Below are 18,123 nucleotides of genomic sequence, written 5' to 3'. Positions count from 1 at the left end.
GTCTTCAAATCATGAATCTATGCTCACATGTTGCAGACTTAACAAGATTCATTCTAAAATGTCTCCCCACAGCTATGCATAAAGGTCACTGTGAGGTCTCATTTAGCAGGCCAATTTGCAAATACATAAATCATCAAATGAGATCCTCTACGGTGCCAATAATGATTACTTCAATGATGCATAATAGAACTCCGGTAAATACAGCTCCATTCGCTCTAATTGCTGTTCTCATGGTCTAACATTAGGTCTGCACTTGTCTGCAGGATATGTACGTGCTATGTCAGGGGGATAGTGCTGTACGAAAGGGATGTGTGTGCATTCAAGCAGCAATATGTACCAGGATTATGGCAACAGAAAGCTTCTGCCGTCCACTGAGAGGGATTACTGTTCACGAGTAAAGTTTGTTTTTCGTGGCAAACAAACTACTGCAGTGCGGAAAATGTACTGGAGTGTAACAACGTTCATCCACTTTTCTAACTGGGCCCTGATAACTGTGGTGGCAAGTCCTTGAAAATGACTTTGAACTGATCATTACACAAGCACACTGGAAGAGCTTTATCAAAACAAGTGTTGCTAGTTTAAATTTTTCCAGAATGCCAAATTCCCTTGATGCCTAAAATAGATTCTATTTGGTGAGACTTCTATTCTGCTGCTGCCTTATGAGTTTCTCTTCCACGCTCCAACATGAAAGGCACTCACAGCGTGGGCAAGCTACCCTGATTCCATTGTTAAAACATACTTGCTACTGTTTTGTTGACTTATGGGTGAGAACTTATTGCTTCTCATTTTCAAGGGGCCTACTTACACTCCTTGAATGCAGGTCTTGTAACGTCTCGACCTCAAAGACACATATTGGGCCAAGTGTGTTTGAACAATTGCAGATCTTACTGCTCTGAAGAGGGTTATTTCTGTGCAACACCACAATGTAAGCACTGAAAATCAACATTCCAACCTCATGCCTGCTTCTGATCTGGTCACAGGTCTTGGATGATGTGTAATGTGCTTGATGATGAGACCCTGTCTTTTTGTGCTGATGGAGCTTTGTGCATTTTGACATGATCAACCACAGGGTACTTAAATTATCTTCGAAGAGAACCAACAGAAAACGTGACACATAGGGATGTGTAAAAGCAAACTTTATCGTGCACAATGTAACATAAATAAATATAAGGTGTAAGCATCTCCTTAAAGGTGATTAAGGAAAAGATCAAATAAGGGGATGTTCATCAGAAAAGTTCCAGTATGAGTCGAAGTTTCAAGCACAAAACATACTCCGTCCTGGGGCAGTCCTCCAATCTCGAGAGTTTTTTCTGAATGAGAATTTCAGATGGCCATCAATTTCTTTCCTGCTAATATAAAGGTGGCTAACCCCCTAAGACACTTGTACCCCAAGTGTTTTGCTTGTTCTTTGGTCATATTTTTCTTTGGCTTTCTTCCTGCTATCTGAGGTCAGGAAATGCCTTACATCGAAATCCCTTTCCTGAGGAAAGCTGTGGCTTTCACAGGCTAAGGAGGTTTCTGTGTATGTGTACCAGAGGAAGGGGCTGGGACTGTCTAGTTCCAGTCCTCATCTCTGTTGCCAGAAAGTCTTTTGTGGGCCACATGTGGTGCAAAGTGGCTATGGATAGACACTGGCTGTTTGAATGGTGCAGGTTCTTACCATTAGTGGGCTTGGGTTTGCGTGAAATCTTGGATAAAATGAGGACTGCCGTGACTGTTCAGATGATCACTGTTAGAGCCAAGACTTCTATTTAAAATAGCAGCCCACTGATGACCTTATGATGACCCCTGCAGCGGACCAACACCGACTCCAGTGTTGTTGCGGTGAAGCCCTGCTCTTCCCCTGATCTCAATAAGGCCGTCATTGGTGCTTCAATCCGTATACCGGTGGAACAACCTGTCCCGACCCCTGCTCGAGGATCCATGCCTCCTGGGCTGTCTGAATTGTCCCTGGATCAAGCGGTGGACTGACCATCTCCCTCCTGGGCTACCTTGCTACAGCGGTTACCGTTCCAAGCAGTGCCATGGATTGTTGAAGATCTTCAGCTTGTGACACATGTCGCCTGCTCCTGCATTTCCAGCCATCTTACTTGAAGAGAAGCTGTGCTGGACCTGCTGCTGTGTTCTCAGCCTGAAGATCACCTGTCACCGCCTGACCTCGTTCACTCCCTTTGCAACACTGCCTCAATCCCGTGAAGTGTCCTGAGGTGAAGACTTCGCCCTGCGTCATTTGGGTCTAGAACCAATTCCTGTGCACCACAACTGACCGAAACTAAACCCCAATGTCGAAAGTGACCTCTGCATCCGCAAAACCTTGGCCTTCCTCGACCAGACCAAGCACAGAAGATTGTCTCCCCAATGGATTCCGGAACACCTGAAGTGGTCTCTGGAGCCAAAGGGTAAGTTAACAGACCTATTTCTGTCCTCCATAGTGTTACATTGGGTATAAAGTCCTGGCCCTAGCTCACTCTTAACTGACCTTTGGTGGTGGAACCTGGGTTAAGGATCCTTCTCTAGGCATATCCTAGTGTTGGATTGAGTTGAGTACTGTGAAGGCATCATGAGCCAGACACAGACAACAGGTTCAAGTTTTCTCAACAACGTTTAATTTTAACTTAAAAGGCAGGGTGGATGAATGCCTAGCTTGCCCTATGCTAAGGTGGGATTTCCCGACCTAAAGGAAACTAAGGATATTCTAAGTCAGAAAGTCCAGAGTAAAACCTATGTCTGTGTCCAGAACCTATACTTGCCTTCAAAACTAAATGCATACAATGTGTAGGTATATCAGCATCAAAAAGGAATATTGTTCAAAGTAGAATTCAGAGTGTCTTCTAGTTCTTTGGCTTGTAATCAGCTACCCTTCCCCAAGTTCAAAGTAGTTTATAAGTACAGGATTTCCCTTCCCCAAGAGTTGAAATCTTCCAGCTTCCATACAAAAACAACACAGGTGTTTTCTTTCCCCAAGAGTTCAATTCTTCCTGTTGTCAAACAAAAACACCACAGGGTGTTGTTTCCCCAGATAGTTCAACTCTTCCAGCTGTAAAACAAAACTTGACTTCCACATCATAACAAAGTCTTTGCATAACACAAGCTCCTTTATAGGAGTTTTCAGTGGCTTTTCCATTCAGGGGCACCCGATCTAGGTGGAGTTATTGGACCACCTGGTCCACCCATTACAGCTCACACAACTGGTACTAATACAAGCTTCTTTATAGGTGTTTTCAGTGGCTTTTCCATTCAGGGGCAACCGGTCTAGGCACAGTTGTCGGACCACACGGTCCACCCATTAAAGGTCACACAACCAGAGGCCTTCCTTAACTGCTTTTCCTTTAACACCAGTCCACTGCTTGTCCTCAAGAGTGAGGTGTGCCTCAGTCAATCCCTCCCAACACTGTATAGTGGCTTGTCTAACCACCTTGTGCTTGTTACACCTTCTTATGTTTCCTTGGCTCTGGCCAACTCTTGTCCTCTCAGAATATAAAGTTTTGCCTCAGTCACAGGTATCACACTTCCCTTACACTTACTGTGGCTGGTTGAACCACCTTGTGCTTGTTCCACCTTCTTATGTTTCCTTAAAATATACAGTTCTTTGCACTTTATTGGCTGTGACCAATGTTGGATTTCTCATATCATGTTCTCTTGGTGTTCTCTTGGCTTTGCTAGCATTTGTTTCAGTTAATGCAGTTCATTATTTCAATGCATATCAAAACATTCCTTTCAATAATGTTCATAATCTTTCTTTCACTCCTTCCAATGTGCCAGAGTGTTTCCACCTTGCTTCATTCGGTATTCAAAATGCCTTGATTTAATTTTGTTCGTTATTCAAAATACTTTTCATCTGCTTTAAGTTGCTTTCATTTAGTTCGGGATTCAGAACTCCTTGTTTTCACTTCATGTCTATCACCGCCTTCCAGCCCGGTGTTCCCTCTTTCTGGTTTCACTCACCGGTCTATCTTACGGCTCCTCACGAGTCCTTCTCCCACCATGGGTTCCTATTTCTCTGTGCAGTCGCTCGCGTGTTCTCGCTGGGTCTTCTTGTGGCTCACGCACTAAGTGCTTCCTCAGCAAAGCGGGATACACACGACCGCTTCTCTCGGTCCTGCCGGCTTCCGTCTCACGACTTGCCACCGGCCTCCAGCTTCTTGTGTCTCTGCTTATCACTGCATACACTCTGCACTGCTTCACAGGTCTCCAGCGCTCCTCCTGCTATGCTGTAGAGGTCTCCCTGCACACAGCTGACTGTGCTCCCGCAGCTGACATCATTTGTTTCAGGCTTTCAGCTTTTAAAACCTCTTCCACCCTTTCAATTATAAAAAAAACTACACCGCTCGCCAGCAAAGCGGTAGTCCTGCTTTGCTCTTGTTGACCCTCTCCTCATCTCAGTACTTGGTTGGGGCTGATAATTGTTTGCTTTTCCAAAAAGAGGATTTGTTGTTCTAGTTGTTGTCTTCTTCGTTCCAGTACCATATTGATGCAATTTGGGGAATACTTTAGGGAAATCACAGGGAAAGGGCTGACAAAAGCCTATAAAATCTTGAGGGATAGAGGGTTGTGGTGAAAGGGAAATGGGGGATACTGTGTCTCACCTAAGGACATGCTCTTCCCACTCCCCAGGTCTCCTACACCCAGGTGATCCTCCCTCGCATATCCACCCCCAGGGTCGGGATCCAAAAGCAGTGAACTTTCCCAGGCCACATAAGAAGAAGATACCGGGAAAAAAGAAGTGAGGACGCCCTCAGGTTCCTCACTGTACTTACCTGACCTTTACTTAAAATTCTATCGAACTCTGAAACACTTTTATTAATCATAACGACTGGCAATCCAAATCTTTAAATAAAATCTATCTGAATAAGTATATGCTTTTGAACTGTCTCTTTTGGGCAGAAGGCCCTAAACCATCTTAGGGCTGGACTTTATAAGAATTAGGGAAACTGTTTTATGTTGATTCTAAGAGTTCTGTCTCTCTTTATGCAACTGAACTACTAACTTGTGTTGCACTGCTCATTTTAGCAAACGTTAATCTATCTGTCCTAAGGGTGAATGTATATATCGGTTTTATAAGGGTTTTGTGTGACAGTATTTGCCTAATATTTTTATCTGCTTATTATGTGAACTAAAGGCCTGATCAATAATTGTTTTTTCAGATACTTACCTGGCTAACTGGAATTATTGGCGTTGCTCTGAGTGAACGCATTGGGGCCCTAGACCATTCTCACACCCTTCCTAAGACTAAGATTTGACCGCCCGGCTATTCAGCTTGTTTGGGTTTGGCTAACCTCTTGGTGTCTTCCCTGTTCACCATAATAGGGTGGCCTCTCAAAATCCTCCAACCAGGGCTGATTTTGGAAATCCATCTTAACATGGACGAACCAGGACGATAAACTAAGTACAGAAAAATGGTTGAAATGGGAGAGGGCCTTGAAAGTGACCCTAGAATCCCCAAGAATGGGAATTATATCTTAACACGATCCATACAAGATAAATAAGTTCCTTTTTTTTGGAATGTAAACTCAGATGTCAGTAGCATAAAATGCAATGCACGTCACCTAATACATTATTAGAGATTATCCATACTAGAAGACATTTGTAAATAAACCTTGCTTACATTTTGAAGGAGCCATCAAGTAGCAAGATTGGGCGATATGAATTAGGGGAGAATTTTTATAAAAGGAGGTATATAAAAGTTCAATGTAAAAAGTAACATCTCCTATAGATTCTCACCTCCTAAGATGTTACCAAAATATGTCCTCCAATCTATAGCCTGAACATTTTACTACACCTAAATTAGTCTCAGGATTGGCAGCTTCTGTTACTAAATTCCAGAACCAGTCCTTATTCTTCGATGCTGTGGTGAAAAAATAGACCACACCACTGACGATTCTGGTGGATTGGTGAACAATTTATTAGTAAAAAGCAATAAGAGAACAGAGCCAATGACAGCACAATACTCACATAAGTGAGAACCCCCTCCCTCCGTGCACCGTTCTCTTATACCCAAATGAACACATACATTTCAATGGAAGGGGTGGGCCAAACATAGCAAGGCATCATAGTGAAACAATGTTGCTGGCAGAGAACAAACCCTGATTATACAAGCCTTTGATACCAGCTCTGCTCTTTCATGTTAGTTAGTGCTATCAGGGAGGACAGCATATCGTAATACTTTTATTTAAAGTGAATACTCCTTAAAGATTCACACTCGCTCTAAGATGTCGAGGACACTCGCCTCATGATGATTGACGTCTGCGAATGCCACTCTTCCTAAGAAAGCAAAAGCATAAAACATGCTTATATATACCAAAAGGGAAATACGTCTGAAGTGAGAGAAATGAAAGAAAAAATACCATCACCTCAGACGAGAAGCCTTCATTACAAGGACATGCGCAGCAACATCTAAAGTCTTGCCTTGCACAAGGAAGAAACCTTAAACATGGCAGTTTGCAGTATCTACTCAATATTATAATGCAGTAATGTGCAAGGGGAGTCCATACATTTTTCAATTCCCAATATCTCCTTCACAATGCTGATAGAAAATCCCTGACTCGCTGCCTATGACACCTAACTCAGGCCTCCCTGTAATCACACCTTCTACAAATGGGCTACGTATTTTCAGGGTACATTTTTAAAGCATCCCATAATTTTGCCCTTACTACTCTGTAAGAAACATCAAAACCTCCTTCCATTAGTTTCAATACAATTTTTGTGGGTGCCTTTGTATTTTTGTACACAACGACCAAAGTAAATTGCTCAACATGAATTGCTTCCCTGCCAATAAGAGTATCACAAAGATTATTTTAAATAAGGAGCACTCCATCCTTCAACACTACTGAGTGCATCTCTTCCTTGTTTACATTCTTCCAAAGTATTTGCTTTCTATTCCAAATCATAGTAGCCTCAGATTAATGATCACAATCAGAGGTTTTATTTTTCCCTAAAAAATACAACTTTCCCAGGGAGTTATGATCACTTTATGGGGGATCAATAATATGTATATTGTCTACAGTTGACCAGTGCTGTACTATGATCACAAAATGGTGTATTATTGACTTTCATCTACGCCCTTTGAAAGTATCTTTCACTACTGTATCCACAGCAATCCTTCCATTGATTGTTCTTAACCATTTTTCTAAAAGAAGAATAATAAATAAATTTCCCTTGGGTATTCCCAAATTCTTATCTTCTTCACTATCTATTGCATCCACGGTTAGTTCGATGTTAAAACCCCCACAAATGACTGCTATGGAGCTCGGGTCGGAGGGCATAATATCATTAAAGTGGGTCTCATACTCTACCAAAGGAGATACCACCCCATCCAAAAGAGGGGGGCATTAAATAAATGTATTATATGAAAACAGCCTGTCCATTTCATCCCAAAATGGAGTGGCATTTCTATAGAAGTTACTGAGTTTATATGAATCTTCCACAAAAAAAGACATTGACTGATCCCCCTTAATTTCCTTCCTCGGGTTAGCTCTGGCAGTATTAAACAATGTTACAAAAACATGAGTTATGCCTATGTAGCCTGTTTATACACACTGTTGTTAAGGGTTGAACAGAATACTTGGATGGAAACTATAAGGGAAGGAGGCTACGAGGTTCCAGGAATGATGGTTGTATGGGTTGGAACTCCTGGGGGCCTAATGCTGTTGACCTACATGAGGGCAAATGTGTGAGTAAACTCACATGCTTAAAGAGAGTGGGTCATTGTGTTAATAACATATCAACACTAAGAATATCAGTCATCCTTGTTTCTTGAAATATTATGAAAAAAAATTACATCATTCTGAGTTATGCAATTTAGAAGTTTAACCTGCCACGTTCAGCGATAAAATCTTTAGGGATTCTCTCTTCATAAGGATTCTCAAATTGAATTTTTTTTTAATCAAAAATATATATCCGTGTCAAAAGAGAGCACAGACAGATTTACCTTAAAGCTACAGGTAATTCAATTTAGTGTACATTCTAATTTCACCTCTCGCTAAAACATTTTTATTAACGATCATCCCCCAAAGTGGGCTCTTTATTCAAATCCACCTAGCAGATAGTGCCACAATCTCCCTCAATATTGTATGCCTCTGAATCTGGAGTACGTTCTTGAGAGGCTAACAAGCAGATCCTTCCCTCCATTGACCCCTCATAATCTGAGCAGATCTCCTTCAGCCTTACATTATATGCCCTGCTCTCGTTATTCATAAACAGATTCACATTATTCCCAAATTCCACCTTTTTTAAAAGATGCCATTTCCTGTACCCTGGGACCCTAGATGAGTGTGGAGGATTGCACTCAAATATGTGCTCAGTTTTAGATGCCACTCTTCTTTGTTTCCCAAACTATTGAGACCCTGACTGAGTCAATCTACATCCTCCAGACTAAGAATAGAATTGTGACAAGTACAAGGACTAGAACTGTGACTAAAACTGACTAGGTCACTGACGAGGACTAGGCCTGTACTAAGGCCAGGAAAAGGACCAGAACTGAATAGATCTAGGACTAGGGCTAGGACTGTGGCAAGTACTAGGAGCAAGCTCTATGGTTTCCTTGTTTTAATTGTACTCATGCCTGATGTGAATGTGACATGCTGGCAGAAACAGAACCATGTGTATTGGCACACATTTATTAAAATAATTATTTTTGGTTTAAATGACAAAGTATAAACTAGGGCTAGTTTGTGGGGCTATGGCGAGGGACAAGTACTGGACAATGGTCTTTTATGCGAAATATAATAAGGGACCAGGGTGAGGTACTACGACAAGGGATTAGCATTAGGGTGTGCTGATAGTACATGGTACAATGATTTGACACTAGGAAGGACAAGGCTGATGAACTAGAAACTAGGATGAGGAAGAGGGACCAGGACCAAGGACAAGATGAGGGACTAGAACGAGAAACCAAGATTGGGATTAGACCGGAAATGAGTTCTAGACTCCATAATGTCCACCTCCATAATGTATTTGCCAGTAAGTATATGCATTATGTATAACTTAGTACTCTCCCATTCATACTAGCTACAGCCAGAACCGATTTCAGGCAACTATCTCACCCTGATCAGATGGAACAACATCTCTGCCCAAACATGATCCCTACTATAGCTGCTAGCACTAGGATCAAAGCCACCACCTTCCTATCAGCACTGAACCTCAAAGGGCTGGATGCCACACTCAGGCAGACCTTATTCCTTCCCAATTTAACACCAACTCCATCATGGAATAATAAGGGCACGCCATCTAACCACACTAACAGCAAGAGTATTGAAAGCTGTATTACTAGCCTACCCTCCACTGAATACAAGTCTTTCAACAGCTCTCTATCGACCACTTTCCCTAATTCTATTGTAAGAAACCTTAGACTCTGGTCTAGGCTACCACCATCCCCCGCAGTCACTCCTCATAATCAGATTGGCAAACATGGTCCCAAAGTCTTAAGTAAACTCTGCAAGGGTCTCTTAGATATGCAACCTACTCAACATAGACAAAACACAAACCTAAAACATTCCACATCTAGCAACAGCCCACTCAGCAAGCACAAACAGTCCCTCAAAGGTGCCTTAATAAATGCTAGGTCTCTTGTAGCCCATGCTACCGAGATTGCAGATAGTATTCTGTCCAACAACCTTGACTTCCTCGCAGTTACAGAATCCTGGCTTCATGCGGCAGCAGGCCCTTCACTTGCACTACCAGTGCCCGAAAATTACTCTATCATTAGAGTGGACAGACCCAATTCCAGAGGAGGAGGCACCGCCATCATATTCAGAACTACGTTAGATATGTGATTAACTCCCGCAGCGCCCCTCTCATCTTGCAAGCTTCTCTCTGCCAAACTCCAGACGTCGCACAAAATTAGCATCACATTCCACCTAATATACAGGCCTCCTGGGCCCATAGGCTCATTCGAGGAACACATTATGACTCTACTTTCCGACAATACCACTGATACCTCACAAACTCTAATCCTAGGAGACTTAAACCTAGGCTACAACGATCCTAATGATCTCCAAGCCATTTCCTTAGCTAATGTCCTGACTGAACACGGACCTAAACAAAAAATTACCCAACCCACTCACGAGAAAGGCAGAATTCTCGACTGGATAGCAGACCTCAATTGTAATATCAATATGAACGAGACTGTACCTCAATCATGGACTGACCACCACCTTCTCTCCTTTGAGTTTAGTATCAATAATCTATCAAACAAACCGGGGCCTTTGGTACCACCGTTTCCCACCAGAAACAAGCGCAACATTACTGCCAAGGCTATCCTACCTCTGGTTATCCTGGTACTAAGCGCACTACCTACTACCAATGACCCCAATGTATTGGTAGACGCCTATAACGCATCTATGGCCAAAGCAATAGATATAGTCGCACCACTTAAAATGTGTAAAGGGAAACCATTTACTGTATCCTGTAACCGTATTCTTATTCCATGTTTCCTACCATTGAAATGTAACTGTACCGTTGTATCCATGCCTGTATGTACTTTCTAGTCTATTCTATTCACTGTATTCTGTAACCGCATTCTTGTTCCTTGAGTGCCCAGATACCCCCGGGTCAGGTGTGCTATATAAGTAAAATAAACAAACAAACAAACAAACAAATAAATAAATTGCAGGGCTCTTCAGTTTTTGGTTTAATCATTCCATGTGCAAAAGAATGGATGCTAAGTGGCACAACACTGAGAATAATAATCTATCATGCATCAGATGCATGCCAATAGCATTGCCAGTGGACATGTCAATTAAATATTCTGCTACTCAACCACCATTCCCTTATCTCTCCTCTCTTTAGCATTGCTCTGTATCATTGTTTTGGCCACAAGAGAACACTGAAGAATTAACATATGTGCCATAACCAAAAAATGAATGCCAGAAATGTAGAAGGAAATATCCTGCAAGGAATATTTTGTAGTCTTTATTCATTCCACATCACCAGAATCCAGGCACACAATCATTTATGAGTGATCGCTAAAATGGTGTGGATTGTTATTAAAAGCAGTTCGATATACTACTCCTTACCTGTTCTCCATGCACAAAGCATCCACATCAATGATGCGTGCTTCATGACCTCCGAGGATGTGGTTTAGCTCTTGGTTTAGCCTGCCTACTTTGTCCTGGTAGAAAGATCGCTCTTGCTTCACATCAACAAGCTCATCCACAGCTGATTGCAGATCATGTTCTAGCGACTCAATCTGGAAGGAGAGAAGCAATTACTGTCACAGCGTGCATGACTGTTAGGCAGAAACCTGGGCAGTGCCCTTAGGGACTACTACACACAATTAAGACTACAGTGGTACAAGCCTGTACTACACAGAAAGAGTGGTAGCAATGGCTGAGCAAATGAGCAGTAGTAGAGATTACACAAAGGACTGTAATTACTGTGACTCAAGCAAACACTGACAAAGGTTTCAGGTTAAAAAAAACCCATCTGTTCACAAAACACTTCACTTCTATTAAAATAAAACCACACTTCAAATACACTACACACAACCAATTCCCCTTGTGTAGATACATTCAAGGTAAGTACATTGGGATTTGACAGACCGGTGTGAAACAAAGACGTTACCGGGAGTACATATGCAATCACTTTTTGACAGTAATGATAGTTCGGTCTTACTAAAGACAAGTGTACCCGCGGTAAGAAATGTAACTGTAGTCAAACACACTTAGCACCTGAATTCACACAAGAAAATTGGGAATAAAAATCATAGGCAATACTTTTGTCAAGGCAGATAGAATCAGAGGACACCAGTAGATAAAAGTCAAAAGGCCTGCGCCAGTGTCAAGTGTAACAAGGGTCCTGTTACCGAGGATCACACGGTTAGTATAGTTCACGATTCAAGATTGCCAGGAGTACTTAGATATCGTCACGAAAGGGAGGCAAAAGTTATAAGAGGGAAGGAAGAAAAGGACAAACCTTTGGTGAGGAACAAGGGTTACCACAATTCCTCGAAGTTGGACAAAGTACCTTATTCCTTGAAGTAAGCTGGTGCCACGGCAGTTGTTCCTGGTAGTTCCTGCAGACTCACGGTTCCTGGAGCATCAGTCGTGGAGACAAGAAGGAGGACTTCTGGAGTGATCTGCACTACCCAGGGATGAGGCCAGCAGCAGCGAAACAACAATGAATAAAAGGTGCGCTCCTTTAAAAAAGGAGATGTTCTTCAAATGGCTATCCGGACCACTACAGCAGTGTGCAGCGATTTCAACCACAACGAGGATCCTCTGGCTGTGGAAGATGAGCTGGTTGATCCCACCAGGCTCAAGGGCAGAGGACTTCGGCCTGGATCTTCTCTTGTCGTTAAAGGGTAGATAGCTCATGACTGCAGCAGGGCTTCACCAGGACTCGGTAGTTGCAGCAGCCATCTTCTTCATTTCTTTGCAGTTCCAGTGGAGACTCTGACTTCCAGCCCAAGAGTCCTGCCTTTTATGCCAAAATCCCCCATTCACACAGCCTCAGCAGGGGGGTTGTCCAGCCCGGAGAACCACCTCAGCCAATCGACACAAAGTGTGACTTGGGTCTCCAAGTAGACCCTGTGCAGGGGGTGCCTAAACCCCTCCCTCACATTCAGCCCACCTAGACACCCAGACGCCAAAGGAGGGCTTCTGGACAGAAGCCCACCAAAGGTCGGCGAACAAAGAAGGCAAACCTGGTTTGGCGCGAAAAGTAAAACACAAGAAGGACTTTAATAAAAAGAAATGGCGACTAAACCCGACCAGAGCCAAAATAAAAAGTATTTGGTCAAGCGGGTTTATGTTGAAGGCTAATATAATAGCCTAAAACAGTACCACGTTTATACTGTATAATCGTGGTAGAAAATCTAGGGTAGATACCACTTTCACCAGACAAATCTTAATGTTAAGAGAGCAAAACAAAGCTCAGAGAGGTACAGACAAAAAGGGGTCGGAATTAACCCTTTCCAATACTTCATGTAAGATGGGATGTACTGGGCCTGTAGTTTAAAGTGACTATATAAAGTTACTGGCAACTTTACCTGTTTCTGGGGGACAGTAGTCAGCCCCAGAAAAATGGAGTCAGTGGGAAGTCTCAAAGACAACCCTGTGTCACTGCACTGAAGGTGCTGTGTAACACACAACAAGTGGGGCTCATGGAGTGGTGTGGCTCCAGAGCCCAAGATCAAACAAAAAGTAGAAATACACATGGCAAAACACATGTAAGAGTGGGAAAAAGGCTCACACTCTTACCAGGTGGAAAAAATAAACCCCAGAAATCCAGCAAAGCTGTTGAGGGACTCACTAGGCGAGGGAAATTAGCCATACATGAGAATTCTCCCTAACAATGACCAAACCCTCTCTCATTACTCAACAACACAGCAGAAACTGCTAGCCGACGAAATTTTCTACACTATTTGAAATGGCCTATTTTGTTTTTAGTTTTGTCTGATAGGAGGTGGTGAATGGCCCTTTTTTTCTGGCATTTGTGGAAGAATACATGTATGCCTGTACCATTATCAAATTCTATGTGCTGTCTAAATTCTTGTTATATTAAGGTTAATTTGAACAACCATTTCTACCCAGTAAAGAATATGTATGTAAGCTAATAGGTTAATTAAGGAGCTTCTGCTCAAATAAAAACATTGTACCCAAGTGTACCTTCAGCCACAACAGCCCTGAATGAAAGCACCTTCACTGGTCTCATGTTTTTCTTTTGTATAGAAAAGGTTAGTAGTAACATGTTATTTTTGTTTTGATGTGTGCAGATAAGGCAAGGACCAGTAGTAACTTGTTATTAATTTGTTTAGGAAGATTTATAGAAAATTGAAATATATAAATGTTGTCATGTTAGAAATAAGGGGGCGTGTCTGCCTATTGAACATCCAAAACTGGTGGCTCTCCAAGTGCTTGTTCTTTTACAACAGGCACCTTAGGAATCCTGAATACAGTTGATTAAAATGTCATGGATAGGTAATGAATACACATTTGCAGCCGTGAAGTGCGCTCTGCCAATCAGGTAGCTGGAACAGTGAGCGAGAACACACTGTCTACCATCCGCTGTTTCCAGCCACCCCAAAGTGCCATTTGATTGTGGGGAGGCAACAGGGAGAGGCTGTTGCCTCCCCAGGCACCTGCCTCCCAACTTACCTACTGGACAGGAGCTTTGTGCTCCTGTCCCATGCTCCTTCTGCCTTTGGCCACCACAGAAATGGAAAAGGGACTAAGTCCCTTTTCCTATGACAGCAGCCATCTTTTTTGTATGGGAGATTGGGCTCGCGCAATATGTGAGCAGCCCATCTCATGAAAATAAAAATTAAACCATTTGCACCCTGGTTGAACACTGGGGTGCGAATGGCTATCACCCCCCTTGTCGGTGGGCGGACATGCCTAAGCTCGGGCTATCAGACTGGCCATGTGCACCCCCAACTCCCCCCCCGACGCGTGGGTGACTGTCATAGAAGAGCCTCTAATTGTTTGTTTAAGCAGTGTGATTTTACACTACTTGACAGATAATCTCCCCAGCATTTTATACACATTTGTTTTAGAGATTCTTGCTTGGTGCCCTGAAACATTGGTAAGGATGCGTTGTCACCAGATCAGGTCAGAGTGCAGGGCGCTGAAGGGGCTTAGCTATTAGTGACGCTTGGATATCCTGGGAATAGTATTTGTCACTCTTGTTTACAAAACTCTTAACAGTATGCATCATTTATATTTTTTATCTGTTTGGGTTGATGGTTTCAAATTTACTTTGAGACTCTTTTCATGAGATCAAAGAGCTAAGAGTCAGACTACCAAGGTACATAGGTTAACATTGATAACCACAATCCCTTTGGTTCACACAACTGCTATTGAGTGGAACAACTGCTACAGAGGATTTACACGAGAGGGGAACTGTATCCCTCCCTTGTTTTTTAAGCATTTAATTTGCTGAAGGTCAAGTGTATTCAACTGCCCTGTTGAATTTTGTTTCTCTTAATCAGAGATTTTTTCCTTGATTGAAAGGAAACGGAGATCTTCACAAAGAGCTATGACTTCCCTCAGGGTCTTTTGTCTGGGGCTCCAGCTGACAAAACAAAATCCTAAGTGTTTGCTCAGAGAGACAGATCAATGAGCATTGCCTCAGAGCAAGGCACACGCGTGAAAGAAAATATTTTAAAATGAAATGCAATTTCTTACAGAAGCTGTAACACAAACTTAAAAACAAAAAAAGAAACAATTTAACGTTTTGAAAATTAAAAATATATTGAGCACGGCATCCTGCTACTATTTAAAAACAAAACTTTCCAATAATATATGTAGCGATTTACAGATAATTTCAAACAGTATTATAGCTCACGAAATATATATATAACAGGAAATAGAGCTATTTTTCAAGCCCAACAAATCAACAGCAGAGGCAAGATCCCTGAAACCCCCTTGCCAAAAAGAGTAGTCTCAGTCGTGTATAAAGTGGAATAAAGGAACAATGTGTTGTGTGCTCTTTATAGAGAGAATCATTAAAGGAGACAAAGGACTCCCAAACAACCGACGCCAAGCTGACCGCCAGTGAGGAACTGATTACCTACCTGTAGTTCTGACAGACACACACACACACACACACACACACAAAGGCTCAAAGAATCATTCCTGGGTAGCAGCAAGGATTGATCGATTTACTGTCTTGCAAGACAATCAACAGAGTTACAGCTTTAGTCTACAAGAACAATCACACAACAAATGGACCCACCCACCAGACAGCCACCTTAATAGGTCAGGGTCCCATGACTGAAAATGAAAGCTGATAAGGGCTGGTAAGGAAGCTTTCCTGGGATTGGCACGACCCCCAATCGATGACGCTGTGCTATCCCCCAAGCAGTGCAAACAAACACGATGAGGATCTGACACCAACATCCGGCGGTCGCTATCATTGCAATGTTTTAAACCTGAGGCCTTAGCAAGGATGTGCATTTTTCATCCAACGAAGTAGCATGTTCACAAAGTGTGCAGAAATAGGCACTGAGGTCACAGGATGCGGTACATCGATATATACTGGCCCCAATGTCATGTCTGGCGCGTGGGACATGGAGGCGTGGGGGGAGACGACGTGAAGCCATGCTGTGCTCCAAGTTGGCAGAAACCTGGTTCAAGGGTTTTTATTTGTCTCTTTGAGGGGCCAAGGGCCTTCCCTCTCTCTCGCATATTCTTATGACATTCCTCCCTAACTCAGATCTCTGTAACCCTGGTTAGGCTATACAGCGTTGACCCCTACTGCTGAGATGATGATTTAAATACCAGCTATGTAAACTCCCTAAGGTATTTCCCAACTGTCCCTACTCTATCCAGGTGCTAGTGATCTGATGTTATTTGGGATGTTGCCTTACAAATACTCTGTTGGAGTTAGTCTACTAACACACTCACCTTCACATCTCCCTTTTCTACTCTTTCTTCTTGTCCATTCTGTCTCACTCCTCCCACCATTCATCTGTCCCAGTGATGTTCTCACTTGTCCTAGTTCTTGCCTCCACCCTTTGATGTCAGTCCTCCTTCTAATACTCCCCCTTTTACTACCTATCTACTACCTGCTCCCAACCACTGCTCTTCCCTCCCAACCACTACTTCTCCCCCAACCCCCTGCTCTTACACCCAACCATTGCCCCTTCCTTCCAACTACTACTGCCAACCACTACTCATATCCTACCACTACTCTTCCCCCAATCACTAATCCTCCCCTTCAACTACAACCACTACTCCTCCCCAACCACTAATACTCCCCTCCTACCACTAATCCTCCCCTCCAACCACTACTCCTATCCCCAACCACTACTCCTCCCAACCACTACTCCCCCCACCAATGCTCCTCCCCCACCACGCCTCCTCCCCCATCCACCCCTCCTCAGAGTCCTCCCTCCTAACCACTACTCTTACTCCCAACCACTGCTCCTTCCTCGCTCCCAAACTACAACTCCTCCCCCAAACCACACGGGCCCCCAACCACTACATCTCCCTCGCCACTACGGCTCCCCTCCAAAACACTAATACTCCCCTCCTCCCCTCCAAAACACTAATACACCTGCCTCCCAACTGCTACTCCTGCCTCCAAACTGCTACTTCTGCCTACCAACCGATATTCCTGCCTCACTAGCGCTACTCCTGCCTCTCAACCACTATTCCTGTGCCTCTCAACCACTACTCCCTCCTCCAAACTCATACTCAAACACCCTCCTTTCACTCAGTAACAGTCATTTCACAAACACTCCTTACACTTCTTTATCGATCCACTCACCACACAACCACGAACACTCACACTGCAGAAACACTTTCAATCTTTACCAATACCTTAGCTGCTCCACAATTCACCTCCACCATCAGCGAATGTAGAGTTATCAGACTGGCATCAAAGAGAGGGCTGACCAAAGATGAAAGACAGGGTCTAGTCGTTAGAGGAGCGTGATTGACTGACCACTCCCATGTGTTTTGTTTGAATGACTACAACATTTCCCAGGTTTGAGAAATGTAGTTTTGAGAATTTTATTTGTTTTGTTTCACATTCGCTGCTCTTGATAAAATAAATAAAGAGAAGCATAATGCTCACCTCAGTGTCTTTAACAGAATCAAGACTTAGGCTCTTAAACATGTTGGCCACGTATAGTCCTTGCTATAGATTTTCACATATTTTCCAAGGCCCAGGGGGCATTTCTTAAAAAACACAGTTACATTTCCATGAATAGTGTAGGTTAGGCATGTGCATCCACTAATCGATAGGGGGTGTTCTGTTAGAATTCCACTTTGCAGCTAGTGCAACCCTTGCTATTAGAAACATAGCATTCCCCATATGGAAAGCACCATGGGAGCTAGAAATACATTTATTTTCCCACAAAACCCCAGTAGGCAATTAGGAACTTCGACAGGGAATATAATGTCAGCTATACAAGTCACCAGGGTTACTAACAACTTCCAATTGTGGGTCAGTTTAGGGCATTTCTACCATATGCGTAGGTATGTTCCTGTACCCTTGCATCTTCTTCAGCGCAGCCCGTTGTATCCTTTCCCCATGCGCCTCGCTCTGTCAGGTGTAAGATAACCCCTCGCTAAAAATAAAAATGCTAGCGGCAGCCTTCTGCGCTGATCTCCATGTTCTGACCCAGTTATTTTCTGGAAGTACCTTCTCTACGTTTTTATGCCAGGCCAGGGCGTAGGA

The 18,123-nt window shown here is 43.1% G+C and overlaps 1 protein-coding gene across 4 annotated transcripts in view; it reads right to left on the bottom strand.

Annotated features, from left to right (window-relative positions):
* CCDC149 (coiled-coil domain containing 149) overlaps positions 1-18,123 on the bottom strand; it is a 647,083-nt gene that overhangs the window by 321,200 nt on the left and 307,760 nt on the right. For all 4 annotated transcript variants that reach the window (XM_069631872.1, XM_069631871.1, XM_069631874.1 and 1 more), the window contains exon 6: positions 11,013-11,185. In XM_069631872.1, coding sequence (XP_069487973.1) covers positions 11,013-11,185 — 173 coding nt within the window. The remainder of the gene's footprint in view (positions 1-11,012; positions 11,186-18,123) is intronic.

This window comes from Ambystoma mexicanum, chromosome 6q (genome assembly GCF_040938575.1).
Source record: "Ambystoma mexicanum isolate Mex_15411 chromosome 6q, UKY_AmexF1_1, whole genome shotgun sequence".
Lineage (NCBI taxonomy): Eukaryota > Metazoa > Chordata > Amphibia > Caudata > Ambystomatidae > Ambystoma > Ambystoma mexicanum.
This window is presented reverse-complemented; position numbering and strand designations above follow the sequence as displayed.